Source organism: Prionailurus viverrinus, chromosome A1 (assembly GCF_022837055.1).
Source record: "Prionailurus viverrinus isolate Anna chromosome A1, UM_Priviv_1.0, whole genome shotgun sequence".
Lineage (NCBI taxonomy): Eukaryota > Metazoa > Chordata > Mammalia > Carnivora > Felidae > Prionailurus > Prionailurus viverrinus.
In genome coordinates, this window is record NC_062561.1 from 99,715,744 (window position 1) to 99,730,933 (window position 15,190).

At 35.8% G+C, this 15,190-nt stretch overlaps 1 protein-coding gene across 1 annotated transcript; it reads right to left on the reverse strand.

The window, feature by feature from the left end:
• Window positions 1-3,033: 3,033 nt before the first annotated feature.
• On the reverse strand, window positions 3,034-3,273 carry LOC125172195 (transmembrane protein 258-like). The gene has a single exon (XM_047869891.1). It carries the CDS (start codon window positions 3,271-3,273, stop codon window positions 3,034-3,036), a length of 240 nt encoding a protein of 79 aa, XP_047725847.1.
• Between the last annotated feature and the right edge of the window lie 11,917 nt (window positions 3,274-15,190).

Here is a 15,190-nt window from a genome sequence, read left to right on the forward strand (position 1 = left end):
CAGGGGAGGAGCAGAGACAGAGGGAGGCACCGAACTCTAAGCAGGCTCCAGGCTCTGAGCTGTCAGCACAGAGCCCGACGCGGGGCTCGAACATCACAAACCATGACATCATGACCTGAGCCAGAGTCTGATGCTTAACTGACTAAGCTACCCAGGTGCCCCCAAAATAGTATTTTTAAAGAACATATCCCATTGCCTGCAACACAGTGATTGCTTAAGCAATGTGGCAATTCTTTCTCTCTGTCTTTATGTCTCTGTCTCTCTCTTTCAGTTCTTCTTTCTCCTTCTCTTGCTGGCTCCGTCTCTGATTTTCTTATTCTTTGGTCTCTTGAGCGTGCATATGCCTCGGATTCTTTCTCTGACTTTGTTTCCCTTTCTTTTTTGAACTGAATTAGAAGATCTGGTTTCTAGTCTTGGTTTCATAAGCTTGTGATAATTTTAGGTTGCAGCTCAAAATAAATTGGCTTTTGAAACTCTTGGGGACATTCAATCTCAGTAAAATTCCAAGAAGAGAAGGACATATTGCAAATTCTAATTCATTTGTAGGCCTACCACTTCCCTATTCCCTGTTTGCCCATTCTTAAAAACCAGTTACATTATCTAATTCAGCTTTTACCTAATTCAATGAAAAAGATTACCAGAAGTTTATTGTATACAAAGCAGTGATTTAATTTCTCTGAGGAATGATGGTTAATAATTTATCCTCTAAAAAGGAACAATATAGAAAGTCAATATAACAGTGCATATTTATGAATTTTTACATAAATAGCTTAAAAAACTCTGTAAAACAGGCTGCAGAAAATACTTAATAAATCAACCATTTAAACATCTCAGGGACTGACAAATCAAGTAAGAAATAATAATAAAAGATATCTGAGACAAGAGCAACAGAATGAATAGAACCTTGAATTATTAATTGTAAAAGCACCTATACTAAATAAACTAGGACATTTATAAAACAGACTATGGATAGGCTAGTAAAAAGCCTGCGTGATCCATGGTATCAATATTATACACAAAAAATTCTTCAGTTATGATGCAATGCAATTAAGATTTAATAACACAAAGCTATATTAAAAATTCAGTATGCTTAGAAATCAAATGATATATTCTTAAATAATTTGCATTAAATGAAAATTAGAACACTAGAGAAGATTACAAAACTAAAAGCTATTTCATGGAAAAAATTGATATAATTTTGAAAATTAGATGAAAAATTTCTACAAAACTACAAACTACAAACTGCTGAACTTAAAACAGGAGAAAATAAAACATGAAGACAGGTAAACAATAAAGATAGTATTCAAAACTTCGTGACCATAAGTTTCCAAGGTCTGTTTTTATAGGAATTCTGTTAATCTGTCCACACAAACTTGAGGAAAAGAGAAAAAGGAAACCTTCCAAAGTTATTTAAGGAGACTATTGTAATCTTAATCCCAGTAGATAAAGAGGAAGAGAAAAGTATTGGCTCTTCTTATGATTATATGTGAAAAATTTGAAACAAGGTAAGAGCTAGATAAAATAAAGATGTATTTTATAATACATAATGATCAAGTAATAATTACATAAGTTACAACATGATTTAACATCAGAAATTCTATCATTATAATTCATATAACTCCATTTATGTGTTAATGATTTCTAGGAAGAAAACTCTTTGATATCTTTAGATGCAGAAAATTCTTCAGTAATGTTTTGGTAAAAACCCTTCATAAATTAGGGATACTTGGGGACTGATAATTATTAAATGTATTTGTTTTTATATTATATAAGGATATATGTGTGTGTGTGTGTGTGTGTGTGTGTGTGTGTGTGTATAATTGTACATATGTGCAGGTATATTCCTATAAAAACATATTCCTAATAAATATATATAAAAACATATAAAATACATTTTTTTCCCATTAATTCAATGATTGCTAAAATTCTACCACAAACATTATACCTACTGAAAACATTTAGATGCTCTTTTTAAAATATAGGTCAAGATTAGGACATTCGCTAGCACAACTACTGTATAATATAGTATTTGATATCTTGATCAATGCTCTGAGAATAAGTGTTAGGAATTGACAGAGAAAAGATAAAATTGGGATTTGGGGCACATTAAGTGGTTATGTACCTAAAAACAACAACAATGACCGTAAATAACGATCAGCAAAGTATTTGGACTAATAAGGGTTAGTTTTCAACACAGTTGTTGGTAAAGTACAAACATAATAAAATCAATAGCATCCCTCTCCAAACCAGTTATAACCAACTATAAATAATACACTTTTCAGAAAATTCACAAAAACTAATGTGTATTTAGGTCTTAACTAAAGCTACATGAGAAATCTATGGAAAAATTTTGAAGTTAATAACATAGAAAATGATCTGGGTAAGTGGAAAGATGTGCCTGTCCTTTAATCAAGAATAATATATATTTTTAGAATACTTAAATTAATTTTATTACTAATTACTTTCCAATATCATGCAAACCCCCAGTTGGATACTTCTGTGAACTGTGATAAATTTAAATATAAATGGAAGGATAAAGGTTAACAGGTAGTCAAATATAATCTTCAACCTTGCCACTTAAAGTGTGGTTCTTGGACAGGCCTCATCATCATTATCATTACCATCTAAGAGTTTACGGAAAATATAGACTTTGGAGACTCACCTCAAACCCAGTAGGTCAGAATATGTATTGTATCAAGGTCCCCAAGTGATTTGTATGCATGTGTTTCTGTGTGTATGTGTGTATGTGTGTTTTACTATAGTAGAGATTACTACAAATCAGTAAGAAAAATATAAATATCTCAACATAGGATTGCAAAAATTTGGACCAGGAACTTACAGAAGAAGCCTAAAAAAATCACTAGTCTTAAAAGGAGAGGCTCATGTTCATTGGTAAATACAAAAATGAAAATTTTTTTGCACACATCTACCTTTATTGTGAGCAGCTGGTGAGGGCGCTCCCAGCAGTAGTAAAACAATCAGTTTACCAAAGCAGGGGTTCCATGAAGCCACCTGATTGGAACCTTTGAGAGTTCAGATGTACATGCTGACCCAGAGCAGCAGGAAGGGGACTCCAAATCCCATGAGGAGCGAGGCCACCAAAGAGATGAGGAACTCTTTGTAGATATCCAGAGTGCACTTGGGGGAGGTAACCTTGCAAATGAAGAACCAGAGGGTAAAGAATATGCTAGCAGCCAATAGCACTGTGGTCAGGTGGGGGAAGAGAGCCAGTTTCACTGGGCTGGTATATCTACTCATGGCCTCGAGCTCCATTTTGCCAGGAGCAAGGTAATCCATTGCTCCACCTCTGGAATAGAAAAAATGAAAATTACGTAAAGAGATATCATTCTAGATACATTATGGGCATGGATCATGCCACATGTTTGGCAGAACATAAACAACAGGAATCTTCACCTTCTGTGGTGGGAATGTGATGGCTGCAGGAGTCCTGGAAGGCACTGAAGCAGTACTTAGTAAAATTAATGCTCTCTGAGCCAGCAATCCCAGTCCTGGTCATGAACCTTAAAGTTTACAAAGGAATGCACACAGATTGATTCGTGCAATGTTGCTTGTGGTACCAGCAAGCTACAGACTTTCTGGGTATCCATAATTTCAGTACTAAATAAACACACATGTTGAAAACAACATGCTTTGTAGGAAAGTAAAAGTAGCTCTAGAACTCAGTGTACTGTTTCTGTAAGTTAAGAAGGTAAGAACACGTGTCTATTAGCCATCTGACTACCTTCTTTGGAAAAATGTCTATTCATGTCTTCAGCCCATTTCTTAACTGGATTATTTGCTTTTTTTTTGGGGGGGGCGGTGTTGAGGTTGATAAGTTCTTGATAGATTTTGGATACTAATCCCTTATCCGGTATGTAATTTGCAAATACCTCTTCCATTCCATAGGCTGCCTTTTAGTTTTGTTGATTGTTTCCTTTGCTGTGCAGAAGCTTTTTATTCTGATGAAGTAGTTCAGTTTTGCTTTTGTTCCCTTGCTTCCAAAGATGTGTCTGGTAAGAAGTTGCTGTGGCTGAGGTCAAAGAGGTTGCTGCCTGTTTTATCCTCTAGGATTTCATTGGTTTCCTGTCTCACATTTAGGGCTTTCCCCATTTTGAATTTATTTTTGTTTATGGTATAAGAAAGTGGTCCAGGTTCATTCTTCTGCATGTCGCTGTCCAGTTTTCCCAACACCATTTGTTGCAAAGACTGTCTTTTTTTCCATTGGATAGTCTTTCCTGCTTTGTCAAAGATGAACTGACCAGATAGTTGTGGGTCCATTTGTGGGTTTTCTATTTTGTTCCACTGATCTGTGTGTCTGTTTTTGTGCCAGTACCATACTGTCTTGATGGCTGTAGCTTTTCACTATAGCTTGAAATCTGGAATTGTGATGCCTCTAGCTTCACTTTCCCTTTTCAACATTGCTTTGGCTATTTGAGATCTTTTGTGTTTCCATACAGATACTACCTCACACCTGTCAGAATGGCTAAAATTAACAATACAGAAAACAAGTAATGTTGGCAAGGATGTAGAGAAAGGGGAACCTTCTTACACTCTTGATGGGAATACAAACTGGTACAGCCACTCTAGAAAACAGGATGGAGTTTCCTCAGAAAGTTAAAAATATAACTACCTTATGACCTAGCAACTGCACTACTAGGTACTTATCCAAGGGGTACAAAAATACAGATTCAAAGGGTCACATGCAACCCAGTGTTTATCACAGCATTATCAACAATAGCCAAATTATGGAAAGAACCTAAATGTCCATTGGCTGATGAATGGGTAAAGAAGATTCCATTAATATTACTCAAAAAGAATGAAATCCTGCTGTTTGCAAAGACATGGAAGGAGCTAGAGTGTATTATGTTAAGTGAAGTAAGTCAGAGAGATACAAATACCATATGATTTCCCTCATATGTGGAGTTTACAAAACAAAACAGATGAGCACAAGGGAAGGGAAAAACAAAAGAGGGAGGCAAACCATAAAAGATTCTTAACTACAGAGAACAAACTGAGGGTTGATAGAGGGAGGTGGGTGGGGGTGGACTAGATGAGCGACGGGTATTAAGGAGGACACTCGTTGGGATGAGCATTAGGTGTTATATGTAATTAGTGAATCACTAAATTCCACTCCTGAAACCAGTATTACACTATATACTAAAATTTAAGTAAAAACTTGAAATATTAAAAAAGTAAAATTAAATTTAAAAAATAAGGTAGGAACAAAAACTATTTAATGTATGAGGCCACACAGAAAAGAAGTATATACATCAAATACCTTGGAATAGTTTATACTTTTAGGGAGGTATGGAATGGGATTGGGGCATAGGTGAAATCTACCAAATAATTGAATTGAGGAAGGGACTAATGGTAATAATCTTCCATGAATTAAGGTGCATAATTCTAGAAGAGAGAGGGAGGCAGAAACAATATAAATTATAAGAATTTTATTATGCAAACTGTAATGCAATTATATAAAATGTGAAAGTCAGTGGTCTCCATATTCAAGAGTTTTGAGGTCTCACATCATCTGGTGCAATAATATAATGCTTAGGAAGTATATAATGCTTGGAAGTGATCTTTCTCTTGAGCATTTTAATACATCTTTTTTAAAAATTTTTATAATTTTTATTTTGGAAAGAAAGAGAACACGAGTGGGGGAGGGGCAGAGAGAGAGGGAGACAGAATCCAAAGGAGGCTCCAGCCTCTGTGCTGTCAGCCCCAGAGCCTGACAGGGCATTCGAACTCATGAACCGTGAGATCATGATCTGAGCTGAAGTTGGACACTTAACTGACTGAGCCACCCAGGCGCTCCTAGCATTTTAATACATTCTCAATGCATTAATATTTAGCACTCTAATCACAGGAAAACTTTTGAGAGCCATGGTTTTGCTAACATAACCTCTATAAAAATTTAAATTTTGTTGAGTGCAGTGACACCACAGTTTGCAAACTGAAGGATGAAGGGTCAAGTTGGAGTAACAGATGTGTTTTGTCTGTCCTATATGGTATTCTAAATATTGTAAGTAATCACTAAGACTTAATAATCATTAACTTTCACGTAGGAGTCAAGATTTGTGGCTTTTCTTTAGCAAATTCCAGTGCTGGCAACGCTGGCCCTCTGTTTTTATGTGATGAAGCCTTGATAGATGCCGGGGAGCAACTTCGGTCTGAATTGGGACCATGTATTCTCCAGCATATCCTTGCCTGATGCACTATGTATGTGCATTTGTATCAGCCATCCAGCTCCTGCTGACAGTTGATTTGGTGAGGCCTTAAGCATGGAACATGCCCCAAGGCTCAGCAAAGAGGATTCTCTTTCATCATGTCCAGACTGTCTCAGACTTAACTGCCACATCTCTCACTTTTATTCTTCCACAAACCTTTAGGTTGATTACATGGGGGTCCTTCTGTCCTGCTTCTGCTTATACTCAGGTGGTTTTTAAATCCTACTGCCCACCAGTGAACTTCTGTCCTGTTGAATTTAATCTTGCCATTGCCCTTCTCAGACTGTGTTTGCTTTAGATACATTGAAATCTTTTCTTTCCCCTTTTTTGATCTCATATAAGTGCCAACAATACTATCTGTCAGACTGATGGGTAGAAAACACTAAAACCATATTTTTATAGTGTTGAGTGTGGCAACACTTGTCTCACTTAAATATAGGTCAATACGATGTCTTATGTAAGTTAACAAAAATATTCCCAGTCTTACCTCCTCTTAAATCTGTATTTATTCAGTTCTTATCCTGGGTGCTCTAGTTTTAAGAATGCTATCAATTTTATTAAGTATTATTAATGATGGTTATTAAAAGGATTTTTTTTCTATATGTCTGTTTTTATGTATACCATTTGACCATTTATTCAACAATTTGAAACACCTTGCACGTGCTTAGCATGACTTAGGGATGTCTATGGAAATAATGCCTTTGCTGTGCTTACAGAGCATAGAGAAAAGAGTAGGAAACAATGTGCGAAAGCCTACACAGGCAGGGTAGTATGTGAAACATAGAGTGGTTGTTTCTTCCCGTAGAGACTGACTAAGGAATTGAAAGAGAAACTTTTCATAGGTTCAGGGAGGAAGTGACTAACCAAGATCTGTTTTCTGCCCCTCATTAACCCTGGGTCTGACTCCCTTACTTGCTTTCTTTATTACTTAATTTTACTCATTTTTTTTTCATTTGATTAAAATGACTTTGGAGTGCATAAAACATTGCAATAATGTAATGAATGGCATTACTTTTGTTAAAGCACTTGTAGAGAAAAAAAAGAAAACAAACAACTGCATATATAGCTGTTTTCACCACCTAACTTTAATAAAAGGGATAATTACGTTGGCCTTGGAAAATAACAAGATTTCTAGGTAGTTTCCATCACGTAAGGGATTTTTTTTTTAATTTTAATGTTTTATTTATTTTTGAGAAAGAGAGTGCAAGCAGGGGAGGAACAGAGAGAGCAGGAAAGAAGATGTGAAGCCGGCTATGCACAGAGAGTGGCAAGCCCAATATGGGGCTTAAACTCAGGAACTGCAAGATCATGACCTGAGCCATAGTCACACACTCAACCAACCGACTGAGCCACCAAGGTGTCCCAGGGGATTTCTTATTCTCTATTATTAACTCTCCCAATAAAAGTCTTCTTCAGTCCCTGTGAGTTACTTTGTTTAAGCATCTGCTGCATTGGTGCACAGGGTATGAGGCAATTTTAGCAGGACCCAGGGAGATTCTTTTTGTCTCTTCTTTTTTCAGCCATCAATGTATTTTAACATCCATTATAAAAAAAATATGTTGCGATTCAAACATACAGTTTTGTAGAAAGAATGGTGTCAGGTCAGACTGAAGTCCGTGACTAAGTAAAAAATTGGAAAAGCGATAGTATGTGAGCAGCCTGAGAAGAGGCATTTAATTTTTTTTTTAACATTTATTTAAGAAGAGGTATTTAGAAATGCAAAAGCTCTGAGGGTAGATCTTAGTGACTAACGTTCAAAAAATTCTGGACTAGGTGCTTTTTATGATCACTTTGAACCTCAACGTTCAGTGCTTTTATGAAATATCTTTCCTTATGGGAAACCCTGAAACTTCTCAGAGACTGAAGTGTCCAGTGAGGTATGGCAAGAAATCCACATGAAGTTATACTAAGGATGCTCAGAAGTTTGCCTCAGGTATAAATTAAGTCCCTTGGGATAATGAACGTGGCCTTTAGGACATGCATTTACTTCTGCAGGACAGGAGGTTTCAGTTGATGATGAGCGAAAGTAAACTAGAATGGCTGGAGGATAAGAAAGATTCCCTGTTAGGAGTGCCTGGCTGGCTCATTCAGAAGAACAGGTGACTCTTGATCTCTGGATCATGAGTTCAAGCCCCACATTGGGTGCAGAGATCACATACATACATACATACACAAACAAAGTTAAAGACAGATTCCCTGAAGTGACATTGAAGCTTCTGGGAAATCTCTCACCACACAGCTGAGTTCCTAATACAGGTCATACTAGAAGAAACACAAAATCATCTTTTTGTCCCTTTGGTAGACAGTGGTTTGCAAATCATTATCCTATGAGGAAACTTTCAAAGAATAAATAACAAAAAGAAATAGGAAAAGCATAGGAGTGTATCAAGCAGTCATTTAATACAAAAGTTATGTGTGTGGATTTGTGTGACATTTATGAGTTTTTGAAGTGGTAATTTTTTGTGATGTGTTTCTTTATTCAAAATCAGTGTTTACTCTTGTGCTTAGTTTTTTGAGGGATTTTCTAAAGATTAATATATTGTTTATATGATAAACACATCTGTGAGATAAATCCAGTAATTTCCCTAGGAGGAAGAGCACGGGATGGGCCTTCTTCCCTTTTAGTTTTTTTGTTTGTTTGTTTGTTTTTTAATGTATGTTTATTTTGAGAGAGAACATGAGCAGGAGAGGAGCAGAGAGCGAGGGAGGGAGGGACGGAGGAAGGAAGGGAGAGAGAGAGACAGAGAGAGAGGGAGAATCCCAAGCAGGCTCCACACTGTCAGTGCAGAGCCTGATGTGTGCCTTGTTCTCATGAACTGTGAACTGTGAGATCATGGCCTAAGCTGAGATCAAGGGTCAGATGCTTAACTAACTGAGCCACTCAAGTGCCCCATTTTTTTTAATAGTTCGTTTATCTTTTATCTATACATGGTCTTAATAGAAAATTAAAATCTTTATTACTTATACCTAGCTTAAAAATGTTAAAATATAACATAAAATTTGCCATTTTACCTAGTTTTTAGTGTACAAATTGAAGGCATTGATTATATTCAGAGTATTGTACAACCATTATCATTGTCTATTCCTGGAAGTTTTTCATCACGCACACAGAAATTCTGTAACCATTCTGAATATTTGTGGGACTGATAAAGCCATAACTCCCCACTGACTCCTTAACCTTGCCGCTTATAACCTCTATTCTACTTTCTGTTTCTGTGAATTTTCCTCTTATTTGTATTTCATATAAGGGGAATCATACAATATTTGTCCTTTTGTGTCTGGCTTACTTCACTTTGTATGTTTTCAAGGTTCATCCATGTTATAGTGTGTATCAGATGTATCAGATGTATCATTGTACTCCCTTTTGACACTGAATAATATTCCATTGTGTGGAGATAACATGTTTTGTTTATCCATTCATCTACTGAGGGATACTTGTTTTTTTCCTACCTTTAGCTACTGTGAATAAAGCCAAAACAAACTTTGAAATATAAATATCTCTTCCAGTCTATTTTTTCAATTCTTTTGGGTATATGGCTGGAAGTGAAATTGCTGTCATATGCTAATTCTGTTTAGCTTTCCAAACTATTTTCTACAGTGGTTGCACCGTTTGATATTCCAACCAGCAGTGTATGAGGTCCCTCATTTTTTTCATATCCTTGCCAACGCTTGCTGTTTGCAGTATTTTTATATATACCATCCTTATGGATATGAACTGGTATCTCATTGTGGTTTTGATTTGCTTTTCTCTTAAGACTGATAGGGTTGAGAATCTTTTCATGTACTTATTGGCAATTTATATGTCTTCTGTGGTCTATCCAAGTCTTTTGCCCCATTTTACATGGGACTTTGTTTTTGAGTTTTAGGGGTTCTTTACATATTTTGGGCATTAACCCCTTATCAGATGCCTGATGTGCAATTTTTTTCCCGTTCTGTAGGTTATCTTTTTACTTTCTTGGTAATGTCATTTAATGCACAAAAGGCTTGTTTTGTTTTACTTTGTTTTGATGAGAGCAACTTTATCTGTTTTGTCTTCTGTTGCTCATGCTTTAGTGTCATATATAAGAATCCATTGTCAAATCCAAAGTAATAAAGATGAATCCTTATGATTTATTCTAAGACTTTTATTGTTCATCTCTGTATTTAGGTCACTGATTCATTCTGGGTTAATTTTTGTACATGGCATAAGGTAAGGATGTAGTTTTATTCTGTTGAATGTGGAAATCCAGTTGAAGACACTCTTTTTTCCCTGTTGAATATCTTGGTACTCTTGTCAAAAATCAACTGATCATAGATGTATGGGTTTATTTTTATTATGGACTCTCAATTCTATTTCATTGGTCTATATGTCTATACTATGTGGGTCTTAAACTTACTTTTGTATTTTTTCTTACAGTGGCCTCTTTCCTAAATTAGTTAAGGGCACACCCCCTCACAACCTGGGATCTCTCAGTTTTATCATTTGAGAACCTCTGAGGATTATCATTTTCTTATTTCTATTTTGTGGTTCAGTTTATGTCTCTTTTAAAGATATGAACAATGCCATCTATTTCTTATTCTTTGTGCATATGCATATATGTAAACATATGTGTATGTATAAACGTGTATTTTTTATTTTTTTATTTATATGTATTTTATTTTACATAACAATATGTGTTTTTATATTTATACAAGTATTTATACAAACCAGTGACAATTCATAGTACATCATCTTACCCTTGTCAATCTCTTAAATGGCTCTGTCTATATAAAGGGCAGATTTCAAGGAGTATATCTGGATCTGGATTTCTGTACCTTAAGTGTGCTTATTATTAAAAAAAAAATTAGGGGCGCCTGGGTGGCTCAGTCGGTTAAGCGGCCGGCTTCGGCTCAGGTCATGATCTCGCGGTCCGTGAGTTCGAGCCCTGCGTCGGGCTCTGTGCTGACAGCTCAGAGCCTGGACCCTGTTTCGGATTCTGTGTCTCCCTCTCTCTGACCCTCCGCCGTTCATGCTCTGTCTCTCTCTGTCTCAAAAATAAATAAACGTTAAAAAAAATTAAAAAAAAATTATTTGTTATTACATAGCTTATTAGTTCAGACTCTTCCATTAAGTTGAGATAGTCCAATTCTATTGATTGGTTAGTTTTCATTGTACACTATTTGTTTTGTATAATTTCTTCTATTTTTTTTTTATATAGATAATCTTCAGGTGACTAACAACGGGAACAACACAAGTTAGCTCTGTTAAATTAATTGTAGGATATAAGTAAAGAATTAAAAAGCTTTCATTAACCTTTATGTATGGGTGGAAGACACTTTCTGGCTGTTGCCATCTTGAATCATGCGATCTTTGCTTATTGCATATGAAGGAATTAAAAACATAGCCTTCTCAATATCTGTAATTAGGAGTATTGCCTGTGCCTTGAATACTACTTTCCTGTTAATAATATGCCTTTTAAATGGTTTGCATATCAGAGGCCAGTAGTGAAGGGCTGCAGTTGCTCAAGAGATTAGAATACAGAATAATATTTCCTGTCACTGTGTCTTTCTCTAAGATCTTCTTGTGTGTTATGGAAAAAAAATGTTTTGTAATTAGATAAATTTGATATAAAGTTATATATATTACAGTTTTGTTTCTTCTTAATCCTGATTTTCTCAGAATCTTTCATGTAAGATGTCCATGGTAACTATGTAAGACAGTGTAGAATGCAGCCTTTCCTAACTCAGATCTCAGAAACTGAACTGTATAAGACAGCTATATAATACCATTTTGGATAACGCTGATCAAGAAAAATATATCTAGACCATTCTAAAAGATTGAGGAACAGGTTATACTGAGTAGAAGAGGTGAATAAAAAATGACAACCCCAGAAAGAATGACTTCAGGGTTTTTATAATAGAGGAGCACCCAAAAATTATATAAATAGATAGGGTCCAAAAGCCAAGATAAAATAGAAAAAACACATGGGAATGGACCAAAATGGTTGATTGTCCTAGATTTGGGGCTGGCATATACCTTTTTAGAAATGGAGGTAAATCTGGTTCTTGGCCATGTTACACTTACAAACTATGTAATTAAAAGGACTGCAATGTTGGGGCCTGGGTAGCTTAGTTGATTGAATGTCCAGCTTTTGATTTTGGCTCAGGTTATGATCCTAAGGTCATGGGATCAAGCCTCATGTCAGGTGCCCTGCTGAGCATGGATCCTGCTTAAGATTCTCTCCTTCTGCCCCTCTCCCCACTCTCTCAGATAAATAAAATTAAAAATATGTATATAAAGAAAGGACAGAAATGAAACTTAGTTGTAATGATTTTCACATTCCACAAGTTTCGTTTGTCCTCAGGAATGTTTATTCAATGCTCATGTGTTTAGTTGGTGGACTCTGTGCACAACCCCAGTATTAAAATGTATTATGCATGAAAGGTTCAAATGAAAGGAAAGGTCACAGAGGGATCTGAGTAAACAGATTGTCTAAGGCTTTTTTGACAGTAAACTCAGAAACACACAGAGAAAAGCATAACCTCTGTGATTTTAAAACTAGGAATGCCTTTAAGACGGGCAAGCCTTTTGTTCCTGATGTCTGCATTTGTGTTGCATAAATATAATATAAAATTTGATCTTACAGCTGCAAACAGTTTTTGAGAGTTTACTAATTTTAACTTAAAGACTTCAAAATAACCAGTGAATTGCTCAGAATTTCAAGCAGGCTCCATGCTTCTCAGGGGGCTAAACAGTATCTTTAATTTTTTTCAGTGTTGTGTCCCCTCTGAATGTCATTTAAAATGACAGATTTCAGGCAGTCTATGAAAGTAGCTTGTAATCTTTTTAGAATGTAAAATAATATTAGTGGTAAATCTTTACCAACTATACTGATGATATGACAAATATAGATTAAAAGAAAACATTTCTTTTATAAAATAAGTCACTTCTTGTTGAGAAGTGAATTTCAGATCACTGTGCAAATCCATTGACAGTGTTCATTGTCTTTTCTTATTCTTTTATATAATTCAGAATCAAAATAGGATCCTCATCTTATAGTCAACTATTTTATATATTTGGAATTTTCCATATTAATAGAGCAGGAAGGAAGAATAACTTGTAATAATATACAATGTTTCTCTTAATATCCTGAATAGGATAGCTCAAAGTACCAGATATTTAAAGAATTTTTAATCAGATGTTTTTTGTTTTTTTGTTCTTTTACCTTTGTTCAATTCTGGCATAATGACACAATTTTGGAGTCTAATAGTGATTTAGGTTTAAGTCTATCTCTTAATCAACTTGGGGAATAGTCAAACCCCTGAAGATTCATTGCCTTTTTTCTTTTCTTTTCTTTTTTTTTTTTAAACGTTGGTGGCATAACTTTCCCCAGATCTGTCAGATCCTCATTGCCACCTTTTGCTTTTCTCCATTAACCATACTGTTAGGAATGGATCTGTAACTCAAAATTTAAGCTACACTGGAAATAAATTTTAGCCACCCATAATGTTATAGAGTATCAAGCCAACAGAGTAGATTGATTTTGGAGAAATTTAAGGCATCAGCCAGGACAGTTTAGGTGTATCTTTGGTAAATTATCTCTGCAATATTAGTTATAAATATGTATTTATAGAATTCCAATAATCTTGTAAGCCTGGACACTGCATATGCCTAAGGGTAAGAAACATTTTATTTCTGTGATAGCCATCCCTATGGCTCTAAAGAGTCAGTGTCCACTTCTAAATAGTCATTAGAGGGGCGCCTGGGTGGCTCAGTCGGTTGGGCATCCGACTTCGGCTCAGGTCATGATCTCACAGTCCGTGAGTTTGAGCCCCGCGTCTGGCTCTGTGCTTACAGCTCAGAGCCTGGAGCCTGTTTCAGATTCTGTGTCTCCCTCTCTCTCTGACCTTCCCCCATTCATGCTCTGTCTCTCTCTGTCTCAAAAATGAATAAACGTTAAAAAAAAAATTAAAAAAAAATTAAAAATAAAAAATAAATAAATAGTCATTAGAATTTCTGAGCTTTAGAAACTCCCATTCCAGCCTTCTGAGTCTTTTTTCTTTTCAGCCTCTTTAGCCTCAGGTCCCTACAGCCCTTCCATAGTGGCAGGCTGAATTCTGAATTATGGGTTTATTTATTTACCAGTGGGAACTTTTTTAAGCTATGAAAATATATTGTATTTGTTTGGCATATATTTAAAACATATGTATACTATTTATTGATTCTGGAGAAAGCATTTATAAGTAAAAAGGAAACATTTTTTTTCTGTAGATATGTGAGAAACAAATCAGCCTTTTGGCCACAGTGGTTGGAGTCGTGCTTTCTTAGGGCTCAGGATTCCTTGACTGGAGCACGGCAGACAAAGCTTCATCGTGGGAAGGAGCTGATCTGGAATATAAGAAATTTGGAAGGAAAGTTGGTTCCTTACACACATCTCAACCTGTCCCTCAGAAACAACCTCTGATCATTTTACCAAATTTTTCCTTTCCTCTCCTGACAGTTCCACCCGCTTTTCTGCCCTGAGACCTGTTACCTTAAAGTTTCAAGCATGAAGCATAGGAAGTAAAGAAAAGAGACGGGTGGGAAGTGGCCCCTTTGAAGAAAGGATAAATGATGAAGGAAGGAAATAGCTACATGGTCTTTTTCCTGAATTAATTTTAATCTTCCTTTTTTTTTTTCTTTCCTGGGCTTCTATTCAAATAACTGTCCATTCTTGATCACTAGCAGATTGATGCTTCATCATCAGGAATAAGATGAGACTTCCTGCCTTGTGTTGTTTGGTGTTTGTTTTTACCTGAGGCCTAGATTTATTCTCACTCATCTCCTCTTCAGAAACACTGCTTAGAAAGCAAAAGTAACTACCATTTTGATATAACTGGAATTTAATCTTCTGAGTTCTTCCAAGGCAGTCCCTGGCTCATTATAGCCTGTTTCATACAGACTCTGGGATGGCAGCATGAACAAGTTAGAAGAGGTAGGTAGGTTTCTAAAAGCTAAGTGATCC